Source organism: Octopus sinensis, linkage group LG15 (genome assembly GCF_006345805.1).
Source record: "Octopus sinensis linkage group LG15, ASM634580v1, whole genome shotgun sequence".
NCBI lineage: Eukaryota > Metazoa > Mollusca > Cephalopoda > Octopoda > Octopodidae > Octopus > Octopus sinensis.
The window spans coordinates 22,095,988-22,116,263 of NC_043011.1; the positions used below are offsets into that span (position 1 = coordinate 22,095,988).

The following is a 20,276-nucleotide window of genomic DNA, read 5'->3' on the forward strand; positions in this document are numbered from 1 at the left end:
ACAACTGGCATCACATCACATAATGTAATGATTTCCCAGGTTCTATTGTGCCAGTTTAGTCTATTGTATCTGTTTTAAATTTAACATTCTTCCATGTGCAACAATTTGGTGTGTCTTCATCCTACAGAGTATTTCCTTATTTTATATTTTTAACTGAGATATTGAAATTGGCTTACGATTCATTTTTAGTTCTGGTGTTATTTGGGAGGAAAAGAAAAAACGGTTCAAAGCCTTGAATTTGAAGTCATGTGCCTACTTGGAGGATGGTTACCAAAAATATCTCAACGAACTTACTCTAGGTAATGCAGCAGCTTCGTCTCGCAAGACTTTAGAAAATAAATTTGAAGTAAGTATTCTTTTATTCTTTTACTTGTTTCAGTCATTTGACTGCAGCCATACTGGAGCACCACTTTTTAGTCGAGCAAATCGACCCCAGGGCTTATTCTTTGTCAGCCTAGTACTTATTCTATCGGTCTCTTTTGCCGAACCACTAAGTTATGAGGGGCGTAAACACACCATCATCATTTGTCAAGTGATGTTGGGGGAACAAATACAGACACACAAACATATACACACACATACATACATATATATATATATATATGACGGGCTTCTCACAAGGCTTTGATCGGCTCGAGGCTATAGTAGAAGACACTTGCCCACGGTACCATGCAGTGGGACTGAACCCGGAATCATGTGGTTGGTAAGCAAGCTACTTACCACATAGCCACTCCTGTGCCTATATAGTACAAAATATAAGTACAATTTTTTTTTTTTAATCTTGTGAAGTGCTGTCTTTTATCTTTTGTTTTACTTGTTTCAACCATTGGGCTGAGACCATGCTGGGGAACCTCTTTGAAGGGTTTCAATTGAACAAATTAACTCTAGTACTTCTACCTCTGAGAATAATTTAGGATGGTACCAAATAACTATATTTTTTTAACAATATACTCATCCCACCTACTAAATGTTTCATAAATATTTATGAGGTTGTTTTCTTTAGCTGTATTAGCATTTTGGGAAACAGGACATATGCATCACAACTTTGAGTAATATTTACCTCAATATCTTGTTGGTCATTTCACTATTAAAAGTTCTATGTTATTTAACACATTTATATTGGTGGCAGTATGGCTTTATAGTAAGAAGTTCAGTCCCTCTGCATGACCTCTTGGGCAAGTATCTTCTGCTAAAGCCCATGGGCCAACCAAGTCCTTGTGAGTGGATTTAATGATAGAAACTGGATAAAAGCCCATTGTGTGTGTGTGTGTGTTCTTGTCTTGACATCATGTGATAGGTGTGAAATTGTTGGTAATGTCATACAAGCAGTGTCATTCATTTCCAATATTCTGCAAGACTATGTCCGACCATTGGGAAATATTACCTTGCTTGAAAATTGGTGAGGTTGGCAACAGAAAAGACATCCATCCATAGAAAATCTACCTCAATGAACCCCATCAAACCCATGCATATATGAAAAAGTGAATGTTAAATTGATGATGTTGTTGACATTTTTCAATAAATTATGCATATTATTAGTAATGTTTGTTATTATTTGTGTATGCTGCTGAGCTCTCATCCCACCAAGGTCAGCTTTGCTTTTTATTCTTTTAGAGTCAATAAAATAAATTACTAGTCAAGAATTGGGGTCTATATAATTGACTAATTGTTGACCTTGTGTCAAAATTTGAAACAATTATTATTTATGTGGATGTGTATGAGGTGGGGGTCTGTACCTGTGTGTGTTCATTTCTGTTTTCTTGAGCTCCAATTTTTTTTTTTACAACTATTTTTGTTCACAGTTGTAGATCTTGTGCTGATATATATCCATGTATGTAAGGCAGCGAACTGCCAGAATTGTTAGTACACTGGGAAAAATGCTTCGTGGCATTTCATCTGTCTTTACTCTCTGAGTTCAAATTTCACCAATGTTGACTTTGTCTTTCTTCCATTCAGGGTCCATTCCCCAAAAATTTCAGGCCTTATGCCTAGAGCAGAAAGGATATATATATCCATACATACATTATCATCTTCATAATGTCTGGGGGTGAGGGAGTCCCCATTGTTACTTTTTTTATTAGTTGTCACATTAACACATTCTCTTTTAAAATCTCAGGTTGATTTCAAAGACATGATTATGACTAAACCGAACAAACGCATCATTAGACGAAGCTTCCAGGATGGAATCTGGTTACAATATAAAACTTCTCCTCATCAACTACAGTTGCATGCTAAAATTAATCGTCTCCAGGTAAGCCATGACTCTGCTACTTTTTAACCCTTTTGATACCAACCCACCTGAGAACCACCTCTCATTTGATGAATCAATCTTCTTGTTTTAAAGTGATCGAAGTTAAAACCTACCATCAAAATTTCTTGTTAATTTATGTTCCATAAACCTGATTAATAATGACACTTATTTCACTGAATTCTCCATCATTCTCAAAATTAATTGAAACAAAAACAGTATAGTTTAACAAAAATTTGGTAACAATAGGGTTAATACATTCTTAGCTTTTTCTTTTTCAACCACCCACCTATTTCTTTAACCCTTCCAATACAATATCACTTGAGACAGCCTTTGACACTCTGATACCAATTTACCTAAAATTATTTGTATCAAAATTTACATATTTAAATTAAAAATGTCAACTGATATTTTACCTCATAAGCAATAACAACAGATTTGAGGAAGTAAAACTTAAAATTGTATTTTTTTTTTAAATCACCTATCTACTAACCTCATCTTTAGTGTATGTTTTTACTTCTACATTTACATTATGTTTGAATCTGACTAATCTCTGACATCATCAGGTGTCTTATTCCTGAATATGTACTTAGTCCTAGACTAGAAATATGTATTTGTAAATTTATCCTTTGCCTTTCCTGTGTATTACATATGATACACAACATATTTCTATGGTGTCCATGCATCATATATGATACACATTCTCTTAGGACTTATGAAAAAGTTTTATATGACTTAGGATGTATGAAACAAGAGCTAACTTTAAGTCTGAAAACAAGCATGGACATTGAGGACAAATTATAAAAATGCTTTGGACTGGCAGGGGTTAAGATTAATAACATTTTTAATGTTATTAATGACTCATTATCTTAAAACAACCATTTTAAATTCTGGATTATTTCAAAAAATTTATTGAAACATAATAATTCATCTGTTGTTATTAGAAATATAATCATATAAGAATTAAAGAATAATCATTATTGTACTAGTTCTTTGCTAATCTTCATAATCTGATTTTCTATTTCAGTTGGATAACCAAATCAGTGGAGCAGTTTTTCCAACTGTTTTGGCACCAATTCCACCTCCAAAATCTGTAGCAGCTGATAGTGGTTAGTGAATATAAAACATTTCAGTTTTTCTTTTTTTTTCATTTATTTATTTGTTTATTCATGTATTTGTGAAGGTACATGGCCTAGTAGATAGTATGTTGCTCTCATGATCACAAAATCATGGTTTCATTTCCCAGACTGGTGGTACATTGTGTTCTTGAGCAACACTCTTTGTTCCATACTGCTCCAGTCTGCTCATCTGTAAATAGGTAACTCTACAATGGACTGGTGTTCCATTCAGAAGAATTTCAGTCTTCCCACCTAGTCAGCAGGATGGCATCATTCAAATGCTCCATTTTGATGAAAGATATTGTGATATCAATGTAAAACAACAGCTGACAGTCAGATCAGTACAGTGATACAGTGATTCATGTATTTGTAATATTGGTTTCAAATTTTGGCACAAGAACAGCAAGTTCAGGAGAGGGGTAAATCAATTATATCGACTGGTGCTTATTTCATCAACCCTCAAAGTTTGTAATGCAAAGTTGACCCTAACGGCATTTGAACTCAGAACGTAAAGTCAGACAAAATGCTACTAAGCATTTTGCCTGGCATGCCAACAATTCTACCAGCTGCCATCTTCATGTGTTTGTAATATTGCAATTCTCAAAGCCATTTTTGCACCACAACCTGACCTCCCTCCACCTCCCGGAGTAATCAGAATAACTGAATGAGTTTAGTGTAGTTGATATTTGAATGAGATTGCACAATGGCATAGGATAAAACAGCATTCTTTTCCAAATCACATTAAAATTGGTTGTGTCGATTTTGCACTGTTGCACTACAGTGTAACTATATGATGTTAAATTTGGGACTCCATTGATTGCACAATCATTATTATCATCATCATTTAACATCCGTCTCCCATGCTGGTATCAGTTGGACATGAATATTGTACTCAACTTAAAACTCTTGATTCCATTCAGATTTGCTTCATGTTTTTGTTTTGGTGGGTGGGCTGTTTGTTTTTTTCATGAAGCAGAATATTTATTTTTATGTGCCTCACCTAACAGTCTAGAATATATACCAGATTATTATAGTAATATTACTTGTGATAGACTACAGTGCCATATGTATATCAAATATTCTCAAGATCATAAAAATCAGTACTGAACATTGCTCCTTGTAAGCCTCTCTGCTTTTTAAGAAACATTTACTTCTTTATTTTTACCAAGAATTTAATCATTAAATCATTAAGGTGTATTGATTTGACTTGGGTTTCCTCCATCTTTTTCTTTCAGTTCCTAAACCTTTCACAGAAATCAGTATTATGCAACGAAAACATGAACACAGCAATATTGTTCAAGTCAAGTAAGTTGCCTTTCTTTATAGTTTCTGGAATTTGCTTTCTTTACTCTAAACATTTCCGAATTACACCAGTAAACGTTATTATTAGTGAGATCTTTATTTTTATATTATAACATTTGAAGCATATATACAGGATGGATTTTCTATTTCAATGATATTTTAAGCAGTTGATATCTTTTTATCATTTACTTATTTCTGCCATTGGACTGTGGCCATGCTTGGGCATCACCTTGAAGGACTTTAGTCCAAATAAATCAACCCCATACTTATTTGTAAGTCTTGTACTTATTCTAATGGTTTCTTTTGCTGAACCGCTAAGTTGCAGGACATGAACAATCACTAGTTGTCAAGTTGTGGGGGGCAGGATGCAGAAACAAAAACACACACATGATGGGCTTCTTTCAGTTTCTATCAGCCCAGAACTACAGCAGAAGACACTTGCCCAAGATACTACACAGCATGACTGAAACCATGTGAATGGGAAGCAAACCTCTTACCCCAATGTTTTAATTGGCAGAGGCAGTTTAACTACATAAATCTTAAGGATGACTACATTAATTTTTTTCACATGCTACAACATCTTTCTGGTTGTGTATTTCGATAGATATATTTAAATGACATCTTAATTATGGGATTTGCCCTCCTTAACATTGAATGTCAATTATATATCTCTCACCTTCATTTTTTACATATTGAACCTACCCACCACAACAGAATTGAGATCCTAAAACCAAACTGCAATATAAAAAGCATTGGTGTGAGTGCTGATGCCACATAAAAAGTACTGGTGCTGATTCCACATAAAAAGTACTAGTGCTGGTGCCACATAAAAAACACTAGTGATGGTACCACATATAAAGCAACCAGTACATTCTGTAAAATGGTTGGCATTAGGTAGGGCATCCATTAGTAGAAACCAAGCCTAAACAAATTGTGGAACCTGGTACAGACCCCTGGCCTTGCGAGTTCCTGCCAAGCTGTCCAACCCATGCCAGCATGTAAAATGGACATTAAACAATGATAATGATGATGAACACTTATATTTTGTTATTGTTCATTCTTTCTAACTTGAAGCAGTTCTAGATTTCTGTAACAGTATTCATTCATTAACCCCATGACCTTTATTTTTTATCAAGCAACTAGGTTGCATTGACGATAATCATTTTGGCTGAGATCAGCAATTAGCACATGACAATGGTTCAATATATATTTGCATCAACCGCTTTAACCAGATTACGGCAATGATTCATTCAGCTGCCTGCACACAACAATGGTAATCATACTGCAGCACTCTGTGTGAGATAACATTTGGCTTATATTTACATCAATCGCTTTAGTGCAAGTATTACTTATTTACCTAAACTATATCTCTATGCAGGATGCTCATGCAGTATTATTCCTGAATAAAATCACTCGACAGCATAAGTCAGATCAATTTCATGTATTTACAATCACATGAATTCAAAAATTGACTTTAGTATGGTAGAGTTCAAAACAAGGTACCACACACAGTAACATATCACATTGTGAACAATGGTATCTATTTTCCATACATTTCCCCTTTTACTTTACATACTGTGCATCTCTTTGAAGCATTTGCCTTCTTGGTGGTAGGGGGGAAGCAGCCATGGAAAATGTCCACGTCCCTCCACAATGCAGTGAGGAGAGTCTAGCATGGGGACTTCAATGCGTTCTGTACTTTGGTAGGTCTGATACTTCTATCATTTCATGGAACAATAGATTCCTGAATGTCAATCCATCCCCCACACTGCCAAGCATCTGCCAAATCAAATGTGAGTTCAGGACACACATGTCAACTATATACAAGAAAATTTTTTTGTACCATTTCACAAATTTTCTCACTGATTTGTTGCCAGCTGTTCTGAGTGATCAACCTCACCCATTCCTTCATTGTATAAAGCAATTACAGTCTGTTTCATTGTGGTATTACCATCCACATCTTGTTTCCCAATGTCCTTCATGCTTGCAGAATGCATTGTGAATAGCATGCAGACGTTTTTCTTGTCACACCACACTAGAGCAAGAATGCCACTATTAGTACACTATTTTCCCCCTTCGAAGTTTTATCTTGTGAAGATCAGGCAGCATGTTTTTTCTGTGTATCCTCACAGTCCCACAGGCATTAGTCCTCCTTGTCTGCAGCTGCAGGAAGAGGTCTGGCCTAGAAAACCAGTTGTCCATATAAATATTGTAGCCTTTTTGGAACAAGTTTTCATTCAGCAACAACACAACATCAGTTGACATTAGAGTAGAGGCTAGAAGATCCAATCTGTCCTGATCAGTGTAGATTTTGTTATTCCACATGTATCCACAAGCTCTGCCAGCTAACCTGTATGTTTTATAAACTTTGACTCCAAAGCGGGTACGTTTGGTCAAGCCTTCCCTTGAATTTCCACAAACTCTCATCCATACAAATGTCCTGTATGGGGACATACAGTGTTCTGAAATTTTCAGCCACTTTGTCAATGATAGAATGTATTTTGTGCAGCCTATCATCCTAGATTTGCCTGAGTTGAATGTAGATTTTTGAAAAATCGATCACGTGGCATCATTTCAAGAAAGAAAGGTGTCAGTGTGACTGGATCCTGATTCCAATATGACACCAGGGTCAAGCATAACTTTGATTTTGTTTCCTATGGTTGGAAACCAATCACTGCCATGCCCAGGTCTGACATGCTGGGGATGGTTTTCGACATAGTCATTCATTTTGTCTAATATATATTGGAACATTTCATCCATCAAAAACTCGTAGATTTCCAATAGCAAATTTCCATGTTCAAGGTTTGCTTTTATGCCAAGCATACCAGTAAACCCATGCCATTGGACGAAATTGTCTCTTGCTCACCACACAACACTCTGTTGTCCAGGGCCATTCACTGCTGCCTGCCTGTACCTTTCATTCACCGGAATATCATCATCGCTATCGGAATCATTTGATTCTGAACTAGGAAAATACTCATTCTCCAAATCAGTGCTTTTCAACCTTTTTGCTGGAGCGGCACCCCAAGAAAACATTTCACTGGCTCAAGGAACCCCTATGCAATAATTTAATTGTCTTATGAACACATATCTGCACAGGAGAATTAAAAATTACTGTTGATTTTAGCATTTTTGTAACTTCTTGCGGAACCCCTGGACTGTACTGGTAGAACCCTAAGGTTCCGCGGAACCCTGGTTGAAAACCACTGCTCCAAATCATCATCCGAACCAGAAGAAACAACTGATGAGGTGGTGAAGCTTGCTGTTGTATGGCATGACAACAGTAAATTTGTCGAAACAAGATGCTTTTCATCCTTTCGGGGTTGATAAATTAAGTACTAGTGAAACATTGGGGTCAATGTAATCGACTAGTCCCCTCCCCACAAGTTTCAGGCCTTGTGCCTATAGTAGAAAGGATTATCATCATCATTATTATTATTATTATTATTATTATTATTTGCAAAGACTACAATATTCTTGAACCTATTTACTAATCATGTAAAAACCTTTTCATGCAACAAATAGCTTATAGCTTAATACATTTTATACAATGTAACCTTTTAAGATAGGGTCTTTGGTACAAAATGCATAATTTGGCTATTATCTAAAAAATTTATTTGGATTCAACCATTAACTACCATATTTAAGCTATATTCCCAAATAATTATTCATTTTCAGATACTTTAAGGTGCTAATTCAAGAGATGTCTGCAAAAGTGGACCAGAACTTTTTGAATGCTATCCTTCAGCTATTCTCATCTGATGAAGTCATTTCAAACACTGAAGAGGTATTTATCTGTTTTTATTTTTTCAACTTCAGAAGACATTTGCATTTGTGTAGGCAGTAGAGTCATCGAAAAAATGCTAGTGTATACCTATGGTTATGAGTTCAGATCCTATTAAAGTTGACTTTGCATTTCACTTCTCCAATTAGATAAAATATTAGTTGGGTACTGGTACTGATCATTAAGTTGTTTAATTATATAGGCGCAGGAGTGGCTGTGTGGTAAGTAGCTTGCTTACCAACCACATGGATCCAGGTTCAGTCCCACTGCGTGGCACCTTGATCTAATATCAGTAGATTGAAACTGAAAGAAGTCTGAGTTATATATATATATGTGTGTGTGTGTGTGTGTGTGTGTGTAAATTTGTGTATATGTTCAACAGCAGCTCTACATCAAACCACTTACCCTAGATAGTTTCTTCAACACTTTTTTAATAGTTTCTTGCTTCTGTTTACATACTAAACAATCTAACAAAAGGAAATAATTACCAGAGGAAGTTTTTTAGTTATAACTTCTGTTCTGACTTAAGACAACTCTTTAGAATGACATTGCTTTAGACAAAATCATTACTACAGAAGTTTTTTTTTTTATTCAGTATGTGAATAGTTTAGCTCTCCACAGTTATGAGAACTCATTCTTTCTTTTGCTCTTTGTTTTCTTTCTCTGCATGTTTTGTCTGCTTTCATTCTCTCATTCCCTCCTTTCTCTCTCACACTCTCTCTCTCTTTTCTCTTTCTTCTTCTTCTTCTTCTCTCTCTCTCTCTCTCAATAATACCTTAACTTAATCTGTATAATATTTTTCCTGTAGACCCGTCTGTTCCTTGAAGACTGTAAGATAACCCAGACAGAGCTTATTGATGTGGCTGGTGTGTCTCTTGTTGAAGAACAAAAGAACTTCTATGACTACTTACACTTCTCACCTATCAAGGTAAGCTTCTATTTATAATTTCTTTTGTAATCCAGATATGGGAAATGTTAGCTTTTGAAATCATTGTTGTGTGAATTGTCATACCCCAAATACAAAACTCTCATTTAAAATTGTAATATTGATATTATTCAATGAAAGAGATTACTTTGCTTTGCAGTACTAACCATGTTCAACAATTACTAGTCCTCTACAAAGATTAACAAGACCCACAACTGAGTAATGACCCAATATTTGGGATGGTGAATCTGAATACTAAAGGGTTAATATTAGTGCTTTGAAAATTTTTTAATAAACTAGGATTAGATATTCTATTTTTTGTTGTAAAAGTTAATGGTTTTAACTAAGTATTATGAAAATAATTGTCAAATTTTCTTGTGAGTAACTATGAGTGATAGGTTAGTATTTTATTAAAAGAATTCATTCTCCCTCAAGAAAGTTAAGGTAGCACATTTATCCTAACCAGACAACATATGTATAAATTTGTGGTGACCAGTATCTAGTGAAAGTTTGCATTCAAATCAAATTCAGTCAGAAACTTGCTCACCAACTTCCTAACTGATCTATAAGAAATGAAACTAATGAATGACAAAAATTTATCAGATTTTTATCCAAATCAAACTCATTACTTAAAAAAATACAAAATGAACTTAAATTTAGTGATCAGTGGTTTGTCATTTATAAATCTCATAACCCATATCTATTCTATCAATATCTCTGTTATTTCAGGATTGTGTTGTTAGCCACTAGGATATAACCTTCTACTGAGTTTATATCCCAACAGGGTATAAACTCAGTGGAAACAATTGCCCCAGTGAGAAAACATGCTGCTCATCCAAGTGTGGAAACAAAAATTAATGTAAAAGAGTAAGGAAAAAAAAATTCTTTTCTTTTTTTGCAGATTCATTTGAGTTTCTCTCTGCAAGGTGGTGGAGAAGATGGTCCAGCAGAAATTAAATCCAACATTCTCAATATTTTCCTCCAGAGTGTTGGTGTTGTACTAACTGATGTTCAGGATGTCGTATTCAAGTAAGTCTGTTCATTTAATTCTCAAATATTGTTTTATGTTCCACTTACCTTAAAGTTGACTGTTTACTGAAGGTGAAAGTTAAAAATGTGACAAAAATTTTAAGATATTAATAGCTTGAATGGACACAAGTATGTGTTTCATACATATTTTGTTCTTGGAGAGATCAGTGGCAGCCTTTCCCAACATGGTATAAACTCAGAATAGGAAATAAATATATATATGTGCATGTGTGTATATACATATATGTGTGTATACCTTATTTAGACACAAACATATACATTCTAATCTATGTAATAGCTACAAAATTTTCTTTACAAACTTTTTACTGACCTCATTATATAATAAACTGTTACAATTTTATGTCAACAACAAAACTCTGATGATCACAGGTAGAACACTACAGATATGCAAATGTAATATAGTAGGAGCTGTGAGTTGCTTTTATGAATATGATTGGTTACTTCCTTGCCATAAGTCTACTCTAGCAGAGCTCACTGGAACTACTTCAGAGAATAATTTATCTGCTGTAAACAATGTTGTGATAAAGGTTGTTTTTTTTCTCCCCTTAGAGGAAATAAATTGCTTTTGTTAATCTACACAACAAATTGCCATCTAGATTTCTACCAAATTTCCTTTTGTTTTGATTAAAGAAAATAAAAGGTTTTGAATCCAGGACTATGAGTTAATCTACTTCATGTTTCACTTTCTCCAGACTTGGGTATTTTGAAAGAAATCACAGTTTTTATAACCAAAGTCAATTAATTGGTCAGATGAGTCAACACTATGCTGGACAGGTAAATGGCTTATTTTAATTAATTCTTACAGTTTTATTTTAGTTTGTAATTTGTTGTCAAGTTTCTATATTTTTATCTGAAAAGTTTTGTAAAATAAATTGCTGATATTTAGTTAAAAAGAAAATTTGTTTGATAGTTTGCCTACATTTGATGATGGCTTAGGCAGATGCTAAATTGACACAAGGCGGGGTGGGGTTTATAGTGAGAAAGAGCTGTACATACATCAGATTCACTCTCATTCTTTTATACAAAATACACTCTGTAACAATTTTTTTTTCTTTGGGTCAGTAAGTGTTATTTCCTAATTGCTTCTATCTAGAAATCAAAGGAAGTGACAACTATTCCCTTCAAACTTTGCTTTTGTGACCTAGACTTCAATGTTTTCAAATTGACCTATTTTCCATTACATTTCTGACATTCAGTGCTGAGCTGCTGAAGCAGAAATATTGTTATAGCAAATATTCTACTCAGTACCACAGATTTGCTTGTCAGTTGCTTTAGCCATTTGAGCATGCCCCTTAGTGGCTGACTACATGTAAATCTCTAACTATGAGCAGGAGTAGTGGGGGAGCATCATAGCCATGTGTTGAGAGGGATTCTTTGGAGCTGGAATAAATGTAACAAAAGCAAAGTTTGAAGATAACATTAACCATTTTTCATACTTTCATACTTTCTAGGGATAAGCAAATAGGAAATAACAGTTGCTTCCCAAGGATAAAAATCATATTACACAGTGTAATCTGAGAACACAAGAGATTTCCAAAATAGCTAAAGGATTTCCAGGCTTTACAGTACCATCTAACTTGGTTGGCTATCCCAGCCATAAAACATCATTCTAGATATTTGCCCTGCATCATGACTTGTAGCCTAGCATGACAATATGTTGGTACCTGCACCAGTTGTCCCTATTACCTGCTGCCACAAACTTTGAAGCTGTAGATTACTTATTTCTTCTTTGACTAATTACAATGAAATGAGAACATGCTACTAAATATACACACCCATATATAATGTGCTTATGTAAACATTATTTGATTATCATTGACTCACTTGAGTTCATCTGCCCTTTGATAGATCATCCTACAGGATGTCCACAATCACCTTCCTCACTAAGCAAGTGGGTTTGTCTGTTTATTAACCAACAACTTGACTATGCAATAGTCTGTATTGGGTTACATGTTAGCAGTATATTGGTTGATCATGTTTGATTGTATTAACCCAATGTATGACTGGTACTTATTTTATTGGTTCCAGAAAATGACAATGCGAACCCTACTAAGATTTGAACTCAGAATGTAAAAGAATATAATTACCATATTCGATTGAATAAAAGATGCACAAGCATATTAGATGAGACGCACCCCCAACTTCAGCTGCTCATATTCAAGAGATAACTTTGGAGTGTATTAAAGCATGTGATATTTAAAACAACTTCACATACAAGACTTAAAATGATTTTTTTTTAGACATTTTTAGGAAAAAAGTGTATCTTGTAAGCCATCAGATGCAGTAATTGATGCAAAGCACTTGTTCACCACTCTATAGAATCTCAGTCTCTACCACACCATTGACTTGTAATCAATTAATTAACTAACTAAGAAAAATAAATTAATAACAACTGAATAAATAGTTGAAATAACACATTTATTAGACATAAATCTAAATCCTATTTAAACTTAACTCTGTACCTTCCTTCATTGTGATTTGCCATTAAGCTCACTTACTTACCTTTAGCATTCAAACCAGCTATATCCAGCCCAAATATTCTACCTGTGTCATGTTCATACTGGCCTGATCCAGCCTCTCACACCTACCCGATAATGTCATTGTAAAAATAAACAATCACATCATTGAAATCTCAAAGTTGTGAGATAATGCTTGATTAATTCAAAACAATGTAAATAAATGAGCGTTACATTTGACAGAATAATCTGAATGCTAATGGGTTAAAGTTGATAGCAGTTATTCTTTTGTCACTGGTACTAATAAGTATTCAATCATAAATAATTATACAAAAAACAAGACCTGTTAATGCTTGTACCGACTTCAGGGCTATCTTGCTAATTTTCTAAACTGTATAGTTCTAATATTAGATTTCACCAGTTTACCCTTTTCAGTTTGAGAAACAAATTTAAAAACAAGGAATACCTTTAAAAAAGAGTCATATTTTAAGAAATACATTTTTTTTGTTTTTTTGTTTTTGTTTTTAGGCAATTAAACAAATGTATGTGTTGGTGCTCGGCTTAGATGTCTTAGGCAACCCATTTGGACTGTTACGAGGCCTAGGAGAAGGTTTAGAAGATCTCTTCTATGAGCCATACCAGGTAATATTGATTTTTTTTTTTGTATTCATATATTGGTTTCAAACTTTGGCACAAGGCCAGCAGTTTCAGGGAGAGGGAATAATTTGATTACACTGACTCCGGTGTTCAACTGGTAATTATTTTATCGACCCCAAAAGGCAAAGTTAACCCTGGTAACATTTGAACTGACTGGTTGTACTCTTATCTACTTTTGTATATAAGACATTTCATCATTTTTTAACATCCACTTTTCTATGCTGGCATGGATATCAGATGAAATTTCTTGAGGCAGATATTTTATAGTGTGTTGCCCTACCTGTTGCCAGCCCTCACCTATTTCCAAGTCAGTTGGTATCTTCCCATGGCCAGGCATGCCCTCATGAGAGGTTGGAAATGAAGGCTACCACCTGTATGGTGGTAACACTTGCTTACAGCTATCACACAATGTTAACAGAAGACAGTAACACATGCACATACATACATACATACATGCATACATATATTGAACATGAGAATGAGTGCTCAACACCACATTGGTGGATAAAGATTCTTTTATTTTTGTATTAAGGCTACCATTGTTTTAATCCAAACTGGAGATGGACACTTATGTTCTATGTGATAGGCTTGAAAATTGTTGGCGATTTCCTTAACATGAAACCAACGGTAGTCTTATATATATATATATATATATATATATATATATATAGTTGAAATTTTCCCAAAACCACACAAAACAAAAGATCAAGACACGTGTGTAAACAACAAACAGCTCTATTAATTTAATGCTCGGGAAGTGAGAAAGTCTTTTATATTTCGAGCCTCTGCTTTTCAACAGAAAAGAACGCAGAAATAAACAGAAAGAGACGATTAAAAAAATTTTAGTGGCTAGCGATCAATCATGGCGGGGGCTTTCCGTTTACCAAATCCACTCACAAGGTTTTGACAAGTCTGAGACTATAGTAGAAGACACTTGCCTATGGTGTCATGCAGTGGGATTAAACCCAGAACCATGTGGTTGGGAAGCAAACTTCTTTATCACACAATCACATCTATATCTATATTGTCTAAGGCATTGCTGCTGTTAAACTATTTAGTTTCAAATCACAAATTAATAATTGGTGAAAATCACAGGATTTTTTTCTTCAAATGTCAACTTCTGCTTATAACTGTATTTTTTCTTTTTTTTTTTTTTTTTTCATTTGTTAAAACGTTTCATGTATTTTAACCTCTTTATTTGAGCTACTGCAAATGTATTGAAGAGAAATAAAAGATATCAGATAGTATTTTTGTTACTAAATATATTTGAATATGACATTAAGTAGTTTAATGAATTTTCTTTCTTGCAAACTATATTACAAAGCAATAAAACAGTGTTGTTGCTAATGGAAAGAATCTTCAACTATTCTTATTGCAATTGTATAATGTTCTCACAGGAAATAAGAAAACAGTTATTAATTCCACTTCTTAAATTTTTGCAGTATTTAAATGTGACAAATATCAAAATATTATAGTGTGTACATGTATTTGTATATGTATCTATTTTTGTTTGTGCATATATGCCTTTTCTTTTTTGTTTTATATATACATATATTTTTATATATCATTCTTTGTTTTCAGGGTGCCATTCAAGGACCAGAGGAATTTGCTGAAGGACTTGCTCTTGGAGTCCGCAGTTTATTTGGTCATGCTGTTGGTGAGATATCAAATATATTATTCTCCAAATTATTTTGACAGTACCAGAAGAGGTACTAGGAAAAAGAATGTTCTGTTTATGAGATTTTTCAGAATCTATATAGTACAACGATCAATAAAGACTTTTCTCTTCAGCCTTCAAAGCAGTGAAACAGATTTCAATCTGGCAGTTCAATTCTATTTTAAAGTATTCATGTGATAACTGACCAGTTTCATAGTCTTCACATGATAAAATTTTACATAATGGGGTAATGGACCATCTGAGATTATTTAAAAGTATCACCAAAGACAACTCACTGCTTGTCTAGCTTAAAGAAAACTAGTTGATGTTATCTAAGTATGATTTTACTAGAATCTTACCTATTATAATTCATAATCTCCTTTATTACTTGATTTGATTCAATGCATGATGCATTTTATTAACTCAGTATAATTTAATTAAAAAGTCAAGTCAGTAATCTGATCTCATTTTATACATACCAGCTAAGGTTCTTAGGAAAGACATGAATGTCACACAATTTCACTCCCTTCTGTAAATTTGTGATGTTTGTGAATGATTTAAAAATTATTATGTAATTGTAATATTATCAATTTGGGGGTGGCAAACAATGGCTCTTGAAGCTCTTGAAGTTATATATAATAGCATATGAATATTGGATTGAAAAACCCTTCCAGATAGAAAAAGTTGAAAGATGCCCATGGTAGAATGCCTGTTATACTTACAAGAGATGTGAGTTTGAGTCCCATAGGCAACCTTCAACTTTTTCAACTAAATATTTCATCATTATCATTATCATCACCATCATCATTTAATGTCTGTTTTCCATGCTGACATGAGTTAGATGGTTTGACTGGAGTTGATAAGCTGAAGAGCTGCACCAGGCTCCAGTATGTTTTGGCTTGGTTTCTACAGTTGGAAGCCCTTTCTCATACCAACCACTCTACAGAGTATACTGGGTGTCTTTTATGTGTCACCAGCACAAGTGCACTTTACATGTCGCTGACATGGGCGCCTTTTATATGTCACCGGCACAGATGCATTTTACATGTCACCAGCACAGGTGTCTTCTACTTGTCACCAGCACAGGTGCCTAGCTTTACATGCTTCAAGATCCACTGTTTCAAAACAATTATTTAGTGTTCTTTTGAAACTTAATAAATTTTTATGACATCAACAAAATGTCGATTGTTTCTTTTTTTTTAAATTAGAGATTGTTTTGACCTTTAATCAGAGGTCAGACAATCTTTTCTGTTATTTTGCCTCTTAGAGGATATTTGTGTTCATCAATGCAATTCACACAAACAAACTGATTTTGTCTGTCTGTGGTGTAGGTGGTGCTGCGGGTGCCGTGTCAAGAATCACTGGAGCTATGGGAAAAGGTATTGCTGCCCTCACTTTAGATGATGAATATCAGAAGAAACGAAGAGAAGCTATGAATAAACGCCCTGCCAATGTCCGAGAAGGTTTTGCACGTGGAGGAAAAGGACTTGTTATGGTAAGTCTTCAACAGTTTTTTTTTTCCTTCCTATTTGAATAGTATAGCAATATTACTGTTTGTATATGTATGTATGTCCGTGTGTTTGTATATTATATGTATATATATGTACACACACACCTGTGTGTGTGTGTGTGCATGCAACCACACACACATGTATATATGTACATACATACATATTTACATCCAGCTCCCTCTCCAAGCCAAGAGGTCTTTGTCCTGCAGGTGCTGTTGCCACATAAAAGACACTTATGCCAGTGCCACATAAATTGTACTCATCCTAGTGCCACATAAAAACACTCATGCTGATAGCACATAAGAAGCACCCAGCACACCCTGTAAAGTGATTGGCATTAGGAAGGGCATCCTGTTGTAGAAACTATACCAAAGCAGACAACTGGAGCATGGACAACTCCCCAGCTGGCCAGCACCTACCAAATCATCCAACCCATGTCAACATGGAAAGCAGATGTTAAACGATGATGATGATGTTAATGCTAATATGCATAAATCCATGCACACATATGTACATACTTGTATTAACATTAATATCATTATGTAGGACACAGTATTATATGTTATGGCTCTATATAATAATATCAAGTATTAACTTGAGATGCTCTTTACATATGTATAGAGTACATAGTTCAGTTATACAGATTATGATAATGATTCTATGTACAGTACATTGGACATATGCATGTGTATGTGAATGTCTTTTGTATTCTATGGTTCTATATAGGCTACGTTAACAAGTACATAATTTTAAGCACATGTTATAGTTCCGTGTAAGTTACATTGTTGTAAAATGGTTAATAATAAAGTGTATGTGTGAGATGTCCTAGAAGCTATCTAGGAGGGCAGTAACTTCAAATAAGAGCCAGTGTGAACTGTGATAACATATCCAGTCCATGAAGATGGAAACAGATGTATGATGATCATGTTGATGGTGGCAGCTGGCAGCTAATGTTGATGATGATGATGATGATGGAGAAAGAGGCTGTTTGTTGGATCAGAGAATATGTTAACTATAGTTTAAGTAAAGCAAAAACCTATCTTTTATCTATGATTTGTGAAGGTGCATGGCTCAGTGGTTAGAGCGTCGAGCTTACGATTGCGGGGTTGTGAGTTCAAATCCCGGACCAGGCTGCGTGTTGTGTTCTTGAGCAAGACACTTTATTTCACGTTGCTCCAGTTCACTCAGCTGTAGAAATGAGTTGCAATGTCACGGGTGCCAAGCTATATTGGCCTTTGCCTTTCCCTTGGATAACATCAGTGGTGTGGAGAGGGGAGGCCGGTATGCATCGGCGACTGCTGGTCTTCTACAAACAACCTTGCCCAGACTTGTGCCTGGGAGGGTAACTTTCTAGGTATAATCCCATGGTTAGTCATGACCGAAGGGGGTCTCAACATCTATGATTTGTTTCAATCATTTGACTGTGGCCATGTTGGGGTACCAACTTGAAGAATTATTAGTCAAATGAATCAAACCTTATACTTTTTAGCTAAACTGCTAAGTTACAGTGACATAAACACACCAGTACCAATTATCAAGCAGTGGTGTGGGACAAAATACAGGTACAGACACAAACACACATGTATCATCATCATTATCATATATGTAGCCAATGCTGTGTCACGTAAAAAGCTCCCTTTGAACATTGGGCCTCATGGAGGTGATAAATGACTGAGATCTTTAGTGATATGTTGTGCTTGAGAAGACTCATCAAGCCAAGTGAAATCATAGTTGTGGCTGATACTGGTGTCACATAACTGGCACCCATGCCAGTGACATGTAAAAAGCACCCATTACACTCTTGGAGTGGTTGGTGTTAGGAAGGGCAACCAGCCAGAGAAACCACGCAAAATCAGATTAGAATATAGTGAAGCTCTCCAGCTAGCCAGTTTCAATCAAACTGTCTAACCCATGCCAGCATGGAAAGCAGACACTAAATGATGAGGGTGATGATATCTATCTATATCTATATATATACACACACACATATATATACATGCACAACAAGCTTCTTTCAGTTTCCGTCTTCCAAATCCACTCACAAACTATAATAGAAGACACTTGCCCAAGGTGCCACGCAGTGGGACTGAACCCAGAACCATGTGGTTGAGAAGCAAACTTCTTACCACATAGCCATGCCTTTTACACTCAAGAACAGTCATATATGATTTTGAATGATACCTGAAAAATAGCCTTTAAATTCGATAAAAGAAAATTTACCTCATTAATGACTTGGATCATCACATTCTTCACTGCTGTTATCATCATCACTACCACTGCTATCATCTACATCTATCTCTCCTCCTTGCACCCATCACTTTTGTTCTTCTCTTTCTGCTGCCATCATCAATTGGTGTTCACTCTGTGAATCGCCATGCAAATATTCATACCCGCCAACATGGCTCACTTTTTTCCTTCTGTCACTGGGGCAGCAGCTTTGCTTCTATCCACTTCCTATCTACCACGCTGCCCTCAACTCAGATAAGACTACCCACCAAGCATAAGCATATTGCTAAGCAGAGGAAAAGAAATCAATGAGGATTCCTTCTGTTTTCTTGTTGATTTGATAACAAGCATGTATGTATGTAAAGCAAGAAGCAAATGCATCATCATCATCCTCACCATTTAATGTGTCCATTTTCCATGCTGGCATGTGTTTAAAAGTTTGAAAGACATTCACAGTTAGTATTATTAGATTGATGCTCAAAGAAGGAATAAAAATTATAGAGTAAAAGTTGTGTTTTAGACATGGTTCTTCATTGGATGATGGAAAGACTGAAGAGAGAAGAAAGGAGATAAAAAGAAATAGAGAGCCAGGGGGGAAAAAACTCAACATGGATTAGGTTCACTACATATATATATTATGACCATAAGATTGCCCCAGATAGTTCCCTAGTGAAACTCAAGTCCAGGTTAGGTTGTTTGTGGAAGACCAGCAGTCGCCCACACATCAGTTTCCTCTCTCCATGCTACCAATGTTGTCCAAGGGAAAGGCATAGGCTGATACAGCCTGGCACCAGTGATGTCGCAACTCATTTCTACAGCTGAATGAACTGGAACGACATGAAATAAAGTGTCTTACTCAAGAACACAACACACAGCCCAGTCCAGGAATCAAACTCACAACCTCAAGATTGGAAGCCCAATGCTCAAATCACTAAGCCATATACCTGCACACACACACACACACATATATACATCATCATCGTCGTTTAAGGTCCGTTCTCCATGCTAGCATGGGTTGGACGGTTCGACTGGGGATCTGGGAAGCCAGAAGGCTGCACCAGGCTCCAGTCTGATCTGGCAGTGTTTCTACAGCTGGATGCCCTTCCTAATGCCAACCACTCCATGAGTGTAGTGGGTGCTTTTTACGTGCCACCGGCACGGAAGCCAGTCAAGGCGGCGCTGGCATCGGCCACATTCGGATGGTGCTTTTTATGTGCCACCAGCCCAGGGATCACAACTAGTTTCCATTGATTTTTGATGTTAAAATTAACTCCTAACAAAACTCCTCATTCCTAATACAGTTAAAACTATATATATATATATATATATATATATATATATA

The 20,276-nt window shown here is 35.4% G+C and overlaps 1 protein-coding gene across 1 annotated transcript in view; it reads left to right on the plus strand.

The window, feature by feature from the left end:
* LOC115219905 (vacuolar protein sorting-associated protein 13A) overlaps positions 1-20,276 on the plus strand; it is a 279,099-nt gene that overhangs the window by 243,473 nt on the left and 15,350 nt on the right. The window contains exons 67-77 of the mRNA XM_036509534.1: positions 190-346; positions 2,117-2,251; positions 3,276-3,357; positions 4,602-4,671; positions 8,347-8,455; positions 9,261-9,380; positions 10,279-10,406; positions 11,120-11,201; positions 13,412-13,525; positions 15,122-15,197; positions 16,529-16,692. Coding sequence (XP_036365427.1) covers positions 190-346; positions 2,117-2,251; positions 3,276-3,357; positions 4,602-4,671; positions 8,347-8,455; positions 9,261-9,380; positions 10,279-10,406; positions 11,120-11,201; positions 13,412-13,525; positions 15,122-15,197; positions 16,529-16,692 — 1,237 coding nt within the window. The remainder of the gene's footprint in view (positions 1-189; positions 347-2,116; positions 2,252-3,275; positions 3,358-4,601; positions 4,672-8,346; positions 8,456-9,260; positions 9,381-10,278; positions 10,407-11,119; positions 11,202-13,411; positions 13,526-15,121; positions 15,198-16,528; positions 16,693-20,276) is intronic.